This window comes from Neoarius graeffei, chromosome 8 (genome assembly GCF_027579695.1).
Source record: "Neoarius graeffei isolate fNeoGra1 chromosome 8, fNeoGra1.pri, whole genome shotgun sequence".
In the NCBI taxonomy this organism is placed as follows: Eukaryota; Metazoa; Chordata; class Actinopteri; order Siluriformes; family Ariidae; genus Neoarius; species Neoarius graeffei.
Genome location: NC_083576.1, coordinates 84041243 through 84058376, shown reverse-complemented (window position 1 = coordinate 84058376; position 17134 = coordinate 84041243). Strand labels below are relative to the sequence as shown.

General features: G+C 42.6%; 1 protein-coding gene across 5 annotated transcripts in view; it reads left to right on the top strand.

The window, feature by feature from the left end:
• The window catches only part of LOC132890970 (histone-lysine N-methyltransferase PRDM9-like), a 61525-nt gene extending 49164 nt beyond the window's left edge, over positions 1 to 12361 (top strand). For all 5 annotated transcript variants that reach the window (XM_060928384.1, XM_060928383.1, XM_060928386.1 and 2 more), the window contains one exon: positions 10421 to 12361. In XM_060928384.1, coding sequence (XP_060784367.1) covers positions 10421 to 11433 — 1013 coding nt within the window. In that variant the 3' untranslated portion in view covers positions 11434 to 12361. The remainder of the gene's footprint in view (positions 1 to 10420) is intronic.
• The last annotated feature ends 4773 nt before the right edge of the window (positions 12362 to 17134 follow it).

Sequence of the window (17134 nt, the reverse complement as noted above, 5' to 3'; positions counted from 1 at the left end):
GCCATCCTGCTTGTTGCAGTTTACATTCCTCCCAGCTGCAACAACAATGATAGGGACAAGGGACTGAGTGAGCTGTACTGCGCCATCAGCGACCAACAGACAGCCCATCCAGAGGGACTTCTCATCGTAGCTGGGGATTTCAACCACGCTAATCTCAAAACAGTGTTTCCTCAGTTACATCAACACATTGACTTTGCAACACGGGGAAACAACACACTGGACCAGGTTTACACAACACAATGTTTGGTTACTGAAAGCCCGGAACGCTGCTTTCAGAGCAGGTGATGAGGCTGGTCTGAGATCAGCAAGAGCCAACTTGTCCCGTGGCATCAGACTAGCAAAGAAGCAGTACAGCAGCAGGATACCCCATCATTTCACAGCCAATGTTGTCAGGTCCAGAGCGTGCCTGAGAGTCCTGCGCGAGGAAGGAGTTTTTGTTGAATATTTCTTGAATTTTACATGAATACTAGGTAGGAGCCCATCGTTTTGAACACACGCCGAGAAAGGCAAGTCTGAGGTGATCTTTACTCGCCGTTAGATTTCACAACTCGCGAGTGGCAGGTGGTTAAATTACATCCTACAAAAATGTATTTTGCTTCCATCAAATTCCGTTGAGAATTCCTCCTTTTTTTTTGAACAAACAAATAAATGAAATATAAAATAATTGATACTGCGTATGAAAAAGGCTTTGGACGAAATGTCTTAACTATTGGACGAAATGGTTGTTGGACGATGTGTCCTGTATCCGTGGTGGACCATCAACTTTGTGGAATGAAATGATGGTCTGAAAAAATTTTTAATTACCATGATTAGAGACCACTTAAAGTCTTGGTGAGTTTGAACTGTAAAAAATCAGCAGCAGAACTCATGGCCATGTTTAATAGTGAAAGTAAGAGCGTTTCCTCAGGGCTGAGTGGCTATAAGAGAAGCACTTGTTAGTGAAGCAAATTGGAAGAAAAGGTTTCAGTTTGTGAGGGAGCATAAAGATGGAGCAATTGAAAAAGATCATGTGGTTTGATGAGTATAGATGGGTGCATCAGGGTAAGAAGGGAAGTGCATGAAACAATGCACCCATCATGCATAGTGGCCAACAGAGGTGGAAAGAGTACTAAAATATTATACTCAAGTACAAGTACTGTTACTCTGATGAAATTTTACTTAAGTACAAGTAAAGTTACCAGACAAAAAATCTACTCAAGTAAAAAGTAGATCATTTAAAATATACTTTGAGTAAAAGTAAAACGTTACTTTTAACAATGGGTGTTTTCTGCCTCCATTGTGTTGTGCAAAAATGAAAAAGAAGAGGAAACAAGGATATATGTACATCTCAACCCAGATGTTTTATTTAAAGGAAGTGTATCAAATTGAATGCTTAGGATAATGCTGCATTAAAACTGAGACAAACAAAAAAGGTCAATACACACAGTCATGTCGTTTACATCGCCCTGACCACACACAAAGCATTGTACACGAAATGTTGTGAAATGTTGCACCGAAATCTCGTAGCTTGCCTGTGTGCACTGTGTGTTATTGAACAATTCAATTCAAACATTGTTTTGCTTAGTATTCCTTTCTGGCCTGTTGGATGTAGAGTGGTAGGAGGACTGATCACATCAGGTTGGCGAGCTAACTTGCTTGCATGATTAGCCAACCGAATAACAGACTAGTTACCGTTATGTCACAGTACCAACAGTTTGCTACTTCAACATTAGCAATGCCATCCACTATTTTTGGAATATAACCAGCCTATTGTCGGTTTTACTATGGAAAGGAAACATTATGATCAGGGGCGCAGATACGTTTTTTGAACTGGGGGGGACAAAGCTGCCAGCAAACCAACCCCAACCCCGATATGCCTGTCAAACTTGTTGTGGGTAACCATAGCAACCAAGCTCGAGCTCGCAACCTGTGCAGTCTGCGCAGCTCAACCAACCGAATATCAGTCTTTTTGTTTTATGTGAGTTGTTGCAACTATGTATACACTGCTGTGCACCTCAATAAACCGAATGGTAATTAGTCTTTTGATTTTTCCGTGAGGTTTGCCTTATGCAAAGAAAGACAGCATAGACGTTTTTTCCTCCCTATAAGTGGGGGGGGACCGAACGAGGTGAATTTAAATCTGGGTGGGACGAATCCCACCCATCCCACCCTCTATCTGCGCCCGTGATTATGATGCCAATGACAATACTTACCTCAACATGCTTGCGCAGATTAGACGTCGAATTTTTGTATGCCGCAATGGTTGTCTTCTTGGGCACACATAATCTGCATTGCATTATGAAACTGTCACCCCTTTTCTCTACGAAGCTGAAGTGATCACGTATGTAGGGCCAGGGGTGCACTTCATTACTGGAAGAAATTGCGTTTTCTGCAGGGTCGTCCACCACAGGTTCCTCGGTCTCCTCCATGTCCGCAGGGGCGCTTTATCAACACCCGTGACCCAGGGGCTAGGCCCCTCATAGGCTACCTGTCAACCCTACCCTTACCGTTGGCCAGGAAAACACTCTTATTTTATTTGCAATACGTGTCAAGCATTTACAGTGTAAGCGCGTAATTAGCCTAGAAGCCTACGCTAGGTTATGTTTGGCTCAGTGTAGCTGTGCAAGGCCCACGCTCACATCGCTCAACACATCCGACCACAGAGGGAGAGAAGAACACACGCATTATCATTACAGAGCCCGTTCTGATTATTACCACGGACAGGACAGTGATACTGCGTAACTTTCACGCAGGGGCATGGCCAGAGATAACCACACAAGTGCGCGTCCGCTATAATGTAGACCTATGTGTTCTAAACATAAAAAACACACACCTACAGACAAGTCCTTTTAAAAAATAAAATGCATAAAAATAGCTCGGCGGCATGAAAACATTCACTGCAAGTCAAGGTACTTGGCTCGGCGGCCACATGAAATGTAAACACCATGGACAGCGGCCAAACTCATAACTCTACAGACCGAAATACATGAAACCAAGTCCTACTAGGGTCTATTTTACTGATCTATGTTCAAGCATCATGCAAGTCTTCCTTCTCCTTGAATAAGACCGTGCATTCAACTGCCTTTTTGACATGACTGCATCGAAATACCACTTGCAACAATATTTCACGCACTCCATCAAGAAAAAAGTTAAACATGATGAACACGGGCATACTGTTTTGAGCATACGATTTTTTTAAAAAGAAACTAGCTACATCAAAGTCCTTCAATAAACCCATCCTTTAGCGCAAATGAGCTTAAACTAGTTCAAAGCATGACGCTAGCAGTAGCTGCATAAGGCAAAATCATGTGGGCCTTTCGTCAACAACAAGTCACAGCGGGCAAACATTTATAATCAAGCGTCCTTACCTTAAAACGCTGTCTTGACCACAGAACTTCTCAAGTATTTCACTTAAATCCACACGGGTTAACAACACACCCAACACAGCTAGCGAGAAATGTGGATATGCGCTAGCTTTGTATTGCTATTCCCCTCAGTATGCTTACTCTGTTTGCTGCCCGAACTGTGAAAATTATAGGCTGCAATCTTTTCATCAATTTCTTCAGTAGATGCCGTTTTAGACATTTTATTATCCCCATCGAAATATGCTATTATACTAACAGGATTATAACTCAAATCACACGACACGTATTCAAATCACAACTGATTTATTTTACTGTTGGACAGATCATAGCATATCTAGCCTAGCTGCACATAGCCTAGCTGCTGGTAGGCTGATAACTGATAAGTAGCTGATATTCTGAACAGATTGGTGATCCTTACCTTAAAAAAGTCTGTGACTTTAGGCAACGATTCTATCATTACCTGCATCTCTCTCTTTTTTTTCCTTTTATGCGCCCCGCTAACATGTGAACGCTTCATCTTTCAAAGCCTCTAAATTTGTGTCTCAGTAGTCTGTAGTCTGCAGTCTTTGGCGCGCTTTCGTGCGTGACGTTACATTTTGTTACATTTTATTCTGGTACAGTTGTGGGTGTTCGTTTCACGAACCATATCCACCATGTCTCTTACAGCAGGCTACTGTGCGCTCATTTATTTCTCACCTTATTTCTGTCCGTACATTAATGTAGGCCCACGATTCCGACAGTTTATTATTTTATTAATATTACAAGGCCCCTGATTGGCTGTGGCCCAGGGGCTTGAGCCCCCCGAAGCCCCCCCCTTAAAGCGCTGGTGCATGTCCGCCATCGTCTGTGTGAGACTCGCGCGCGCGACAACTGTCCTTCCCGTGATTCATTTCCAGAACGCATTTCCCCTTCTCCGTTTTAGCCTTTTATTTTTTTATTTATTTTTTTTACTCAGTAAGTGTTGTGATGTAAAATGTACCGAAGTACACTACTTAAAAGAAAACATACTTAAGTAAAAGTACACTCTTTAAAAATTACTTGAAAAAGTATAAGTACACAAAAAAGCTACTCAAGTACAGTAACGTGAGTAATGTAATTCGTTACTTTCCACCTCTGGTGGCCAATATAGAAGCCTCTGGAGGCAGTGTTATGATCTGGGTTGCTTCATTTGATCACGTCTAAGCTCAGCAACATTATGTGCCAATAAAATGAAATTAGCTGACTACCTGAATGTACCAATTGTGTGCTATAGGTACGCTGTCGTTGAGCCATGTTTCCCTGAACACAAAACACAGCACTCTCTCACAGCCTGCTGGGTCACTCGCAAAAGGTGAATATAGTCCAGTTTGTTATCCAAGGAGCGTACATTGGTGAGTACGATGGACGGTATAGCCGGCTTGTGTGGATTAGCCGTTAGCCTGGCCCGGATACCCCCGCGCTTTCCCCGCTTCTGCCTCCTCTCGCACCGCCTACGGCGCTTCCTCTGCGGGTCTATAGCTATAGTCTGACAATAGCTCACATGAAGTCAGAAACTCTCGCAATTCCCCCCCCCCCCCCCCCAAAGAAAAGCCTTTATTTTGTCACATGTACACTGAAGCACAGCAAAAGTCCTCCTGTCTCCTCTTCAACCCATCTGAAGCAGTGAACCCATGCATGTGCACACAAGTGAACAGTGAGCACACACACATACCCAGAGCAGTGGGCAGCTGTGCTACAGCACCTGAGGAGCACTTGGTCAAAGGCAATTCAGCCATGAATACAGAGGGAGGGGAAAGTGCTGTTGATTCACTCCCCCCATATTTTTCTTGCCGGTTCAGGGAATTGAACCAGCGACCCCTTGGGCCCAAGGCTGCTTCTCTAACTTTTAGGCCATGGCTGCCCCAGCTATAGTCTACATTATTCTAGGGATGAATAAATAACCTGCACCTTTTGATTAAAGCAGGTATGATTGGTCAAAAAAGACCAAAGTTCACTCGAGTATTGTCGGGCAAGACCATCCAGTGCACTTTAGATCGTTACTCACACGGTAAACTATTACTGATGATGGAAAAAGAACATCTTTCCCATCCAATCCAATCCAGCTTTATTTATAAAGCACTTTAAAAACAACCAGAAGGTACCAAAGTGCTGTACATGATACAATGATAAATACAAGATAAATTAAAAGACATAAAACATCCATAAAAACAGGTATATAATAAAACAACAATAAAATAACAAAAAATAAGATAAATAAATAAAATAAAATCAACATCTTACAGGGTGTCAAAGGCCATGGAAAAGAGATGGGTCTTAAGAAGGGATTTAAAAACAGACAAGGAAGACGCCTGTCTAATGTGCAGAGGCAGATCATTCCACATTTTAGGGGCTGCCACAGTGAAAGCATGGTCCCCTCTGAGCTTGCGCTTAGTTTTTGGCACCCTCAGGAGCAGCTGATCAGCTGACCTGAGAGAGCAGGTGGGTGAATATAAGTGCAGCAATTCAGAGAGGTAGGGAGGGGTGAGACCACTGAGAGATTTAAAAGCGAATAAAAGAATTTTAAAATGAATCCTAAAATGTATGGGCAACCAGTGGAGTGAGACTAAAATGGGGGAAATGTGGTCATATTTGCGTGTGCCAATTAAAAGACGTGCAGCAGCATTTTGTACCATCTGGAGATGGTTAATGGAGGACCCACTAACCCCCACATAAAGTGCATTGCAGTAATCCAGCCGTGGGGTGACAAAGGCATGGATTACTGTCTCAAAGTGCTGCTTTGAAAGAATTGGCTTTATTTTGGCTAGCTGCCTCAGATGATGATAACTTGACTTCACAACTGTCTTGACCTGATTGTCAAGTCTAAGGTCAGAGTCCACCTTAACTCCCAAGTTAGTAATATTGGATTTTAGGTATTGAGCCAAGGAACCTAGATCTAGACAGAGGGTCTTGGAGCTGCCACCAAAAACAATCACTTCTGTCTTCTTTTTGTTAAAATTTAAAAAATTTAGAGCCATCCAGGCCTTTATGTCATCAAGACATTCAAGTAAGGGTCTTACAGAGAATGCTTGATTCTTTTTAAGAGGCATATAGACCTGAGTGTCATCCGCATAACAATGAAATGAAATACCATGCTTCCTAAATACAGAACCAAGCGGGAGCAGGTACAAAGAAAAGAGAAGAGGGCCTAAGACTGAGCCCTGCGGGACACCACATGACAGAGGAGCAGAGGAAGATCCAGAGTCACCAAGTCTCACATAGAAAGTTCGATCTGCCAAGTACGACCTGAACCACTCCAGTGCTATGCTACTGATGCCCACCCACTGCTCCAAACGTAAAATGTCATGGTCTACAGTGTCAAATGCAGCAGTTAGGTCTAAAAGGATCAGAACAGCACATTCACCAGAATCACAAGTTAAAAGAATATTGTTAAAAACTCTTAAAAGAGCCGATTCTGTGCTGTGCAGTGATTTAAAACCAGATTGGAAAACCTCAAGAATATTGTGCTCCTCCAGAAAGGACATTAATTGATTGTAGACTGTCTTTTCGAGGAGTTTTGAAAGGAAGGGCAGTTTGGAAATAGGCCTATAATTAGCCAAAACTGCAGAATCTAAACCTATTTTTTTATTAAAGGTTGCACTACTGCATGTTTAAAGTTTTTAGGGACTACACCTGAGGACAAACTGCTGTTAATAACTGCAAACACGTATGGACCCACAGTAGGAAAAACCTCTTTAAATAATCGAGAGGGGACAGCATCATTAGGAGAGCCTGAGGGCTTTAAATGACCAACAGTGTCCTGTAAATCTGACAGAGTCACAGACTTAAACCTATCAAAGACAGCTGAGCAGGGGACAGAGACTGAAGGGTCATATGCAGAAGGTGAAATTCGAGCCCTAGTGCCAGCAACCTTGTCAATAAAAAAGTGAAGAAAGTCTTCACAAACAGCAGGCGAAGCCTCAATACCGACGGTCTGCGGAGCATTTAAGAACGGAGTCGATAGTCTTAAACAGAACACGAGGCTTATGACAGTTTGACAGAATAATATCAGAGAAATGTTTAGTTTTAGCAGCTTTCACAGTTATCTGATAGTTACGCCAGCACTCTCTTAACATTTGAAAAGACACTTGCAGTTTGTCTCTCTTCCACTTGCGCTCAGCTCTACGGCACTGGCGTCTGACAGCACGAGTAGTGTCATTTAGCCAGGGTTCACATTTAGTTTTAGGCTGCCTGATTTTTAATAGAGCCACAGTGTCTAAAACAATTTGGCAGGAGGAGTGAAACCATGAACTAAGCTCGTCCGTGTCATTACACATTGATTCAGGAACGACACAGCTCTGATTAAAAACGGCCGAGAACTGACCAGCAGTGGAAGGGTTAATGACGCGACAGCACCAGGCAGCAACAGCGCGAGGTTTAACTGTGTTACCAGCAACAGCAACATCAAACAGTACAGGCATATGGTCTGAAAACACTGCGTCACAGATCTCCAAATTAAAAACAGGCAAACCATATGATAAAACAAGATCGAGTGTGTGTCCACGTTCTTGTGTGGGACCAGAAACAGACTGTACTAGATTAAAAGAGTCAATGAGGTTAAGAAAGTCCTTCACCATTGGCTTATCAGGACAACACACATGAACATTAAAATCCCCAACAATAAGGACACTGTCATACTCGGGCATAATTTCAGCCAGAAAATCAGAAAAGTCACTTATGAAGTCCTTATTGTATTTAGGAGGTCTGTAGACCACAACACACAACACTGTGTGAGGGTGAGCCAGTTCAAATAAACTCATCTCAAAGCTGGTAAAAGAGGATGACAGAGACAGTTGCTTACATTTATAATGACTTTTATAAATAGTCACTATTACTCCTCCTCGGCCCGAGGGGAGTTAAAATAGCAGCAATCCCCAGATAAAAGTTCTGTGAGGGCACTGGACTCACCAACAGCTAGCCACGTCTCAGTCACACAGAGAAAATCCAGTCCTCGGGAAGTAAAGAAATCCTTCAGGATGAAAGTTTTGTTCGCTAGCGACCTACCATTGACGAGCCCAAACTTGGCAGGACTCGGCGGATCCACGGTAGTAACCGTCCGGGGGGCCCCGAAACACAGGCCGTAGATTGCACAAATTCACCCCGCGCCAGCGAGGCCGAGGAGAGCAGGGGCCACGGGGCTGGAGCATCTCATCCGGGCCAACGACAGGTACCAGCCAGGCGTCGACAAGGTCCAGTGAGTGTCGAGAAAAAACGAGGCGAGGCACCGCTCCATACTTAATCCAAGAAACCTTGGAAGTGCACGACAAACAGGCCTTCAGCCTTACCAGTCGACCGCTGCATTTACCCCGGCGGCGGTGGCGTTTACGCCGGAGGGATGGAGCCGGGGCGCGGCAGAGGTGAACTGGAATCCCCGATAGGAAAGGGGGCAAAGACTTTTGTCCACTATGATCAAACCCCACCAGATCTTTGGCAGAAACTTGAATATCCAACAGTGTTTGATGATCATACACCAGTAGCAAGTAGACATTTAGACTGACAAGTGACAGATACAGCACAAACACACACAACGCTGGCAAAGACAGATGGCAGGCCACACACACTGGCGCCATCTTGAAAAGATCAGTGACAAATTCCAGTTGACCCTGAATAAACTCAACGCTGATTATGTCAAAATATTGTAGATTGTACGAACGTTTCATGTCACTTCATGATGAGGACTATGAAAAAAATTGTGTCCTGTCTTTCAACAAAAATATTGTTTGAAAAAGAAGTGTAGCATCAGGTGAAAAAGGAATGAAAAATTATTTACAAAAAAGAAATGCACTGTTTTCTTAAAATGAGTTGTGGATGGGATCAAGAAACCTTAGTGGATAAGATGAAGGACAGGTTTTTGCTCTTTGACAGTCTGGTTACGTTCGGGCTCATTAATTATTTTTTTGTGAACTCTCAGCCTGAAATGTCTCCTATAGCAATGTGCCAGCCCCAATGCTATGTTGATGCTGGTATGCAACACACGAGGGAATATATGGCACATTGCAGTTTGAGCCAGTCCAGATCAGTCACTTATTGTTCACTTGGTACAAATAAAACTGGCTGGTACACCATCTGAACAATTGCAGCGTGTCCCTTTTTTATACACTTGCATTTCTCTCTTAACTAAATGACTGGTCTTATCCATCTTAATTTATGTATTTATGTTGGCTTACTTCTTTAATAAATTCTATTAATATGAATTGACAGTTTCACAAAATTTCACAGAATTGAATTTTATTAAATTGGGATATAATTTAAATTAATAAGCAAATTAAACTAAACAATATAGCCTGTACATAAATCAGTATGTAAAAACGCAAACTTTTTGGCCACTCAAACCCATTGGGCTGTTCCAGCACCTTATTGAATCTACCAGTATTCCTCAATAGAGGCTCCTTTAGCTTAGCTCTTAAATGTTGTGTTTTTTGTTTGGTCTCAGCACCTCAGAAGCTGGCTAAAGCTGCTGTTGAGGATTATTTGACATTGAAATAGTTCCTTTGAGGACTGCAGAACTGCATTATTCTGATTATGTAAGATACAGGATCTGTGAGCTTCTCTAATCTGGTATGGCACATACTGACCTGTCCCACTTTACTTTGTTCTGTGCTGTTTACTTCGCTGTGCCAAACCATCTGGTGGCCGACTTGTTTTCATGGCAGGAGTTAACTTGAGAGAAGTGGTAACTGTGTGATTTGTGTCAAGTGAAGTGTCACTTAAGTAGATATGTTCATCCTAGAAATCACCAACAGCCGTCTGTAGTCCATGCTGGTGACCCTGAGCCTTGTGAAACTGTAGACAAAGAAATCCATTCCCAGGTCCCTTTATTCTTTGTTGCTGGTTATTTGAATTACAGATTAGTAAATCTTCATTCTTGTAGAATTTTGATTGCTTTTATTTAACCTCAGACATTACGTTGGGATAATATTATGTTTTATAATCTAATTGTTCTAATCATGTTCACTTTTGAAATTTTTGTTCTTTCACTTGTCCAGAAGTAAACAACTCTCTGTTGCAGTTCTTTTCCTGCACAACATGACCTTTTTCCTAATCACCCCACATTTACCTAGACAAACACATCCAGAGATGCTACTATGAAGGGTATTTGAAGCCATACGAATTGGGAGATGTTAAACACGGTCTTCAGATCCCCTCCAAAGGCTTCAGTAGTCAGCCAACGTCATCTGATACTCTCAGTTCTGACACTTCTAACAATGATGACCAAAAGGAAATTTACCATTGCTCAGGACATGAAATGAATTTTGGTCATCGGAGTGCTCAACAACATGAACAAGTTCACCCAGGAGAGGAGCCATATCAATGCTCCCAGTATGGAAAGAATATTACTCATCAGCGTAATCTCCAACAACACCAGTGCATTCACACAAGGGAGAAGCCATATCACTGCTCACAGTGTGGAAAGCCTTTTACTCGACAGGATTATCTCCAAAAACATCAGCTCATTCACACAGGAGAGAAGCCATATCACTGCTCACAGTGTGGAAAGAGTTTTACTCAAAAGAGTAATCTCCAACAACACCAGCGCATTCACACAGGAGAGAAGCTTTATCACTGCTCACAGTGTGGAAAGCCTTTTACTCAAAAGAGTAATCTCCAACAACACCAGCGCATTCACACAGGAGAGAAGCTTTATCATTGCTCACAGTGTGGAAAGAGTTTTACTCGACAGGATTATCTCCAAAAACATCAGCGCATTCACACAGGAGAGAAGCTTTATCACTGCTCACAGTGTGGAAAGAGTTTTACTCAAAAGAGTACTCTCCAACAACACCAGCGCATTCACACAGGAGAGAAACCATATCACTGCTCACAGTGTGGAAAGAGTTTTACAAATCAGAGTCATCTCCAAACACACCAGCGCATTCACACAGGGGAGAAGCCATATCACTGCTCACAGTGTGGAAAGAGTTTTACAAATCAGACTCCTCTCCAACGGCACCAGCGCATTCACACAGGGGAGAAGCCATATCACTGCTCACAGTGTGGAAAGAGTTTTACTCAAAAGAGTAATCTCCAACAACACCAGCGCATTCACACAGTACAGAAGCCTCATCACTCCTGACAGTGTGGAAAGCGTTTTACTCATTAGGGTCTTCTCTGCATTTACCTGTGCATTCGCACCAGAGAAAAGGAGAATCACTGCTTACAGAGAGGCAACACATTTATTCAGTTACATTTAAGACGCACGAGTGCATGAACTCAGACATTGCATTCACACAGGAGAGAAGCCGTATCACTGCTCACAGTGTGGAAAGAGTTTTACCCAACAGATTTCAAGTTGTCAAATTATGTTTGTTTATTACTGTTTTTCCTGGAATTAATCTATATTTTGAAAGGTATATTTCATTTTATATTTATCTTGACTTTTTGTGGAAGGCAGTATATGTAAACTTATTGCAGTGTTTAAAATTAGACCATTGATTGCATTTTTTTTTTTTTTTGCTTGAACTTCAGTAGTCATCACACAAGCCTTCATCACACAAGTCAGGCATTAACTGCACTACTAATATCAGTGTAATCCAGCAGCATTACACTAGAACAGAACCAGTGAGCAACCAGAAATTTTACTCACCAGTAAACTTGAGTCACATGTAAATAGAAACAAAACCAACCTTTTAGTTCAAGTCTTTTTGCCCATCATCTACTAATATATTTTCTCTTGTATTTTTCCATGGTTATTATACAAGATTTAATCAGTAACATCAAATCAATTGACTGTGATTTCAGTAAGAGTCTTTGTTCACTCGTAATGTGTAAGTGTTTGTATTTTGCTAACTCAAAATGTACACTTATCTGTTCCTTAGGTCATGATTTTGTCAATGCTCCTGTTTTACATTATCTAAGCCTTGGGTAATATCAATCTTGTCGAGAGTGTGTCCTTTTCATGTACACATCAGCATAAGAACAGTACATAGTGTCTTGCAAAAGTATTCATCCCCCTTGGTGTTTGTCCTGATTTGTCACATTAAAAGCTGGAAATAAAATGCATTTTTGGGGGGTTCCCACCATTTGATTTACACAACATGCCTACCACATTAAATGTGCATTTTTTTTTTATTGTGACACAAACAATAATTAAGATCAAAAAACAAATCTGGAATGTGCATAGGTATTCACCCCCTTTCGTATGAAACCTTTACATAAGAGCTGGTTAAACCAATGAACTTCATAAGTCACATAATTAGTGGCGACTCGTTTGTTCACAACAACAACAAACATAGTAGCAATTTTGTCAACATTTATTTTCGCATTTCTCAGGAGAATAGCATTAATTTTACAGCATGGATAGCGATGACAGTCTTCACAGCGAAAGTGAGTTTTACTACCCTGAGGAAGAAGAAATAAAAGAAAACATTTGAGGAGAAAGCTAAAAACCTCTAACTGCTGCCAACACTGAGCAAAAACATGGCTGAATCCTGAATGACTGACTCAATTTTGTATAAATAGGGGACTACATAGCAAAATGTAGGGTTTTTTTTTCCTGCCATGGAAGTGCATTTGTATACCGAGGAGGAAGCAATTTGCATGACAGCCGTGAATGAGGATTCGAAATAGCGACTCGGCTCGGTTTTCCCTTTCGGGTGCTCTTGTTTTCTGTTAGAATTTGGTAGGAGAAAAAAATAAATATATTATTTACCAGCTTAAGGTCGGTCCGTATGGTGAAATACCATGACCTCGGCCTTGAATACTGACTTTGGCCCAGAGGGCCTCGCTCAGTACTTTCAAGACCTCGGTCACGGTATTTCACGATACAGACCGACCTTAAGCTGGTAAATAACATATATATATTATATAATAGTGGCAACAGTATGATCAGGCATGGGCTACATTCCAAACTGTCAGATCGATAAAGTGAAAGGAAAGCCCAGCCAGTCACCCATGACCCAAGTGAAAAAGACTGGTTTGGATGAAAGTTTTATCTTATGATGATTTTTTTTTCATGAGCTAGATAAAAATTTGCTAGAATTCGGGTGAGCCTTTCCTCCATATTCTGAGGTTATCAGGTTGGCTCTCACGAGATATGGCCGGGAGCTTATTTTAGTTAGTATTTACTATGCCTCTCCCGACCAGATGGTGGCGGTAAAGCGGATAAGAACTGCTGCTCCAACTGCCAGAAAACATTGGAGAAGAAAAACCGTTGCATGTTTCTTGCTGGAACATCTTAAGATAACAGCGCCAGTCATCATTACGTTAAATATTTCGAATAAAATGTCTTGTGTAGGTTATATCTAATGCAATTAAAAATACAAATGCATTGTTTTGCCTTTGCTTGAATGTCCGTTGCGCTTTAATCCCTGAGGTAAGCGAAAATAAAACTGTGAGGCCGAATCCCAAATGGGTGTCCATTGTTCAAGTGCACTACATTCAGTATGATGGAATGCTGTGTGCTCCCTATGTAATGAACTGTTTATCCAGTAAGGAGAGATTTGGAATTCGGCCTTTTACTACCCTGAGGAAGAAGAAATAAAAGAGAACATTTCAGGAGAAAGCTAAAAACCTGTAACTGCTGCCAACACTGAGCAAAAACATGGCTGAATCCTGAATAACTGACTCAATTTTGTATAAATAGGGGACTACATAGTCAGCAAAATGTAGGGGTTTTTTTCCTGCCATGGAAGTGCATTTGTATACCAAGGAGGAAGCAATTTGCATTACAGCCGTGAATGAGGATTCAAAATAGCGACTCGTCTCGGTTTTCCCTTTCGGGCGCTCTCGTTTTCTATTAGAATTTGGTAAAGAAAAAAATAAAGATATTATTTACCAGCTTAAGATCGGTCCGTATCGTGAAATACCGTGACCTCGGCCCAGAGGGCCTCGCTGAGTACTTTCAAGACCTCGGTCACGGTATTTCACGATACGGACCGACCTTAAGCTGGTAAATAACATCTCATCTCATTATCTCTAGCCGCTTTATCCTGTTCCACAGGGTCGCAGGCAAGCTGGAGCCTATCCCAGCTGACTACGGGCGAAAGGCGGGGTACACCCTGGACAAGTCGCCAGGTCATCACAGGGCTGACACATAGACACAGACAACCATTCACATTCACACCTACGGTCAATTTAGAGTCACCAGTTAATCTAACCTGCATGTCTTTGGACTGTTACTATGCCCCTCCAGACCAGATGGTGGCGGTAGAGCGCCTAAGAACTGCTGCTCCAACTGCCAGGAAACATTGGAGAAGAAAAACCGTTGCATGTTTCTTGTTATCTTAAGATAACAGCGCCAGTTATCATTACGTTAAATATTTCGAATAAAATGTATTGTGTAGGTTATATCTAATGCAATTAAAACACAAATGCATTGTTTTGCTTTTGTTTGAATGTCCGTTGAGCTTTAAACCCTGATGTAAGCAAAAATAAAGCTGTGAGGCCGAATCCCAAATGGGTGTCCATTGTTCAAGTCCACTACATTCAGTATGATGGAATGCTGTGTGCTCCCTATGTAGTGCACTATTTATCCAGTAAGGAGAGATTTGGAATTCGGCCTTTGTGATGTTTTAGTGAGCATAACCTGCTTATTTTTGTGTTTAAAGTATTGAAATAATTTTAACTTGTTCAAAGTCACTTTTTACGAGCAGTTTGCACTAATCAAGAAAAAACAATTCGTATAAATTTACTTCACCTAGTTTTTGTTGTAGTTTTATGTTTTTGTTTAACCTTTTAACAATCAACCTCAACATGAATTAAGCTTCATGAGCAGCTTTACATAATCCTCTAGTTTTTATTTTTATGGAAATATCAAAGGTGTTAATGATATTATCTTTGCTTAGAGCTGTTATAATGAGTTCAGCAGGAGACAGACAGTGCTCCTCCAGGACCTCAGGCTCCTGATCCCTCACAGGTAAAGCTCAAGAATGAGGTTAAAGTGCATATGACGGGTAAATTCAGGAGCAAGATCAATGTAATTCTCCTATTTTATATTAAACTTTGGTCAAATATCTGTAACATTCTGCATTCTCTGCAATTTTTTTTACTTTGCGCAATACCAGAAAAATTCAGTTGAAATCAAGCCATTTGAGGCGAATTGGTCTGTCTCTGAAAAAACTTGGCATTTGGGTTTTCCGGCAAACATTGATTTTCGTGACGTCACGTGTGGGACACCTCCTTCTGAATCCTACGTCAGCGCTGCTTTGTTTATGAGAAAACGACCTGGTGGTTTTCTGCAAATTTCTTCAACGTTATCGCGTAATTATTAAAATGGTTAACAGATGTATCGTAGGAGGGTGTAGCAACACCAATCTTGATGGGATTAGTACTCATTGTTTTCCAAAAGACCGGACAATGAGAGGGAAATGGGAGTGCTTTGTGCGAGGCACCCGGAAAAACTGGCAACATGCAACAGACCACAGCATCATATGCGGGGTTTGCTTCATAAAGCCCGACGACTTTGAGAACTATTTGCAGTGGGAAATGGGCTTCAAGAAGCAACTTGATCTGAAAAAAGACGCAGTTCCGTCTGTTAGAATGCCCAAAGCAACACCGTCTCTATTTGTGTCAGCGTCACCAAAGGAGCCAGCCGTGTTCGTCTCCCCTGACAGAAGGCGAAGTGCCACATCCACTGAGGCCCTTGAAGCCGAGGACCAAGCAGAGCCGAGAAAAAGGCCAAGAAAATCGGCAGTTCACAAGTTGACTGTTGCCAGGGTAAGAAATAAGAGAGACTATACTCTAAATTAGGTGTTCCTGTGTTTGTCTCTCAGCCTGCTGGCGGATCCTCACATGACATCACAAATCTGGATCAATATGGCTCCAGACGCCCTTGGGATTTTTCCAGACACGTTTTGTTATTTTATTTTTTCCTGCTGTAGACAGATGGCCTTGTGCAAAATTACCCTTCTGGATGAGTGTGTAAAGGGACATCTCGTCTCGTCTCGTCTTCTTCCGCTTATCCAGGACCGGGTCGCGGAGGAAGCAGTCTAAGCATGGAAGCCCAAACTTCCCTTTCCCCAGACACCTCGGCCAGCTCCTCGGGAAGAACACCGAGGCGTTCCCAGGCCAGCCGAGAGACATAGTCCCTCCAGCGTGTCCTGGGTCTTCCCCGGGGCCTCCTCCCGGGGGCACATGCCTGGAACACCTCCCCAGGGAGGCGTCCAGGAGGCATCCGAAAAAGATGCCCGAGCCACCTCAGCTGGTTCCTCTCGATGTGGAGGAGCAGCGGCTCTACTCCGAGCTCCTCCCGAGTGACTGTGCTTCTCACCCTATCTCTAAGGGAGCGCCCAGCCACCCTGCGAAGGAAACTCATTTCAGCCGCTTGTATCCGCGATCTTGTTCTTTCTGTCATTACCCAAAGCTCATGACCATAGGTGAGAGTCGGAACGTAGATCGACCGGTAAATTGAGAGCTTCGCCTTTTGGCTCAGCTCCTTCTTCACCACGACGGACCGGTAAAGCGACCGCATCACTGCGGAGGCTGCACCGATCCGCCTGTCGATCTCACGCTCCATCCTTCCCTCACTCGTGAACAAGATCCCGAGATACTTAAACTCCTCCACTTGAGGCAGGACTTCTCCACCAACCTGGAGAGGGCAAGCCACCCTTTTCCGGTCGAGAACCATGGCCTCGGACTTGGAGGTGCTGATTCTCATCCCAGCCGCTTCACACTTGACTGCAAACCGCCCCAGTGCATGCTGAAGGTCCTGGTTTGAAGAAGCCAACAGGACAACATCATCCGCAAAAAGCAGAGATGAAATCCTGTGGTTCCCAAACAGGATTCCTTCCGGCCCCTGGCTGCGCCTAGAAATTCTGTCCATAAAAATTATGAACAGA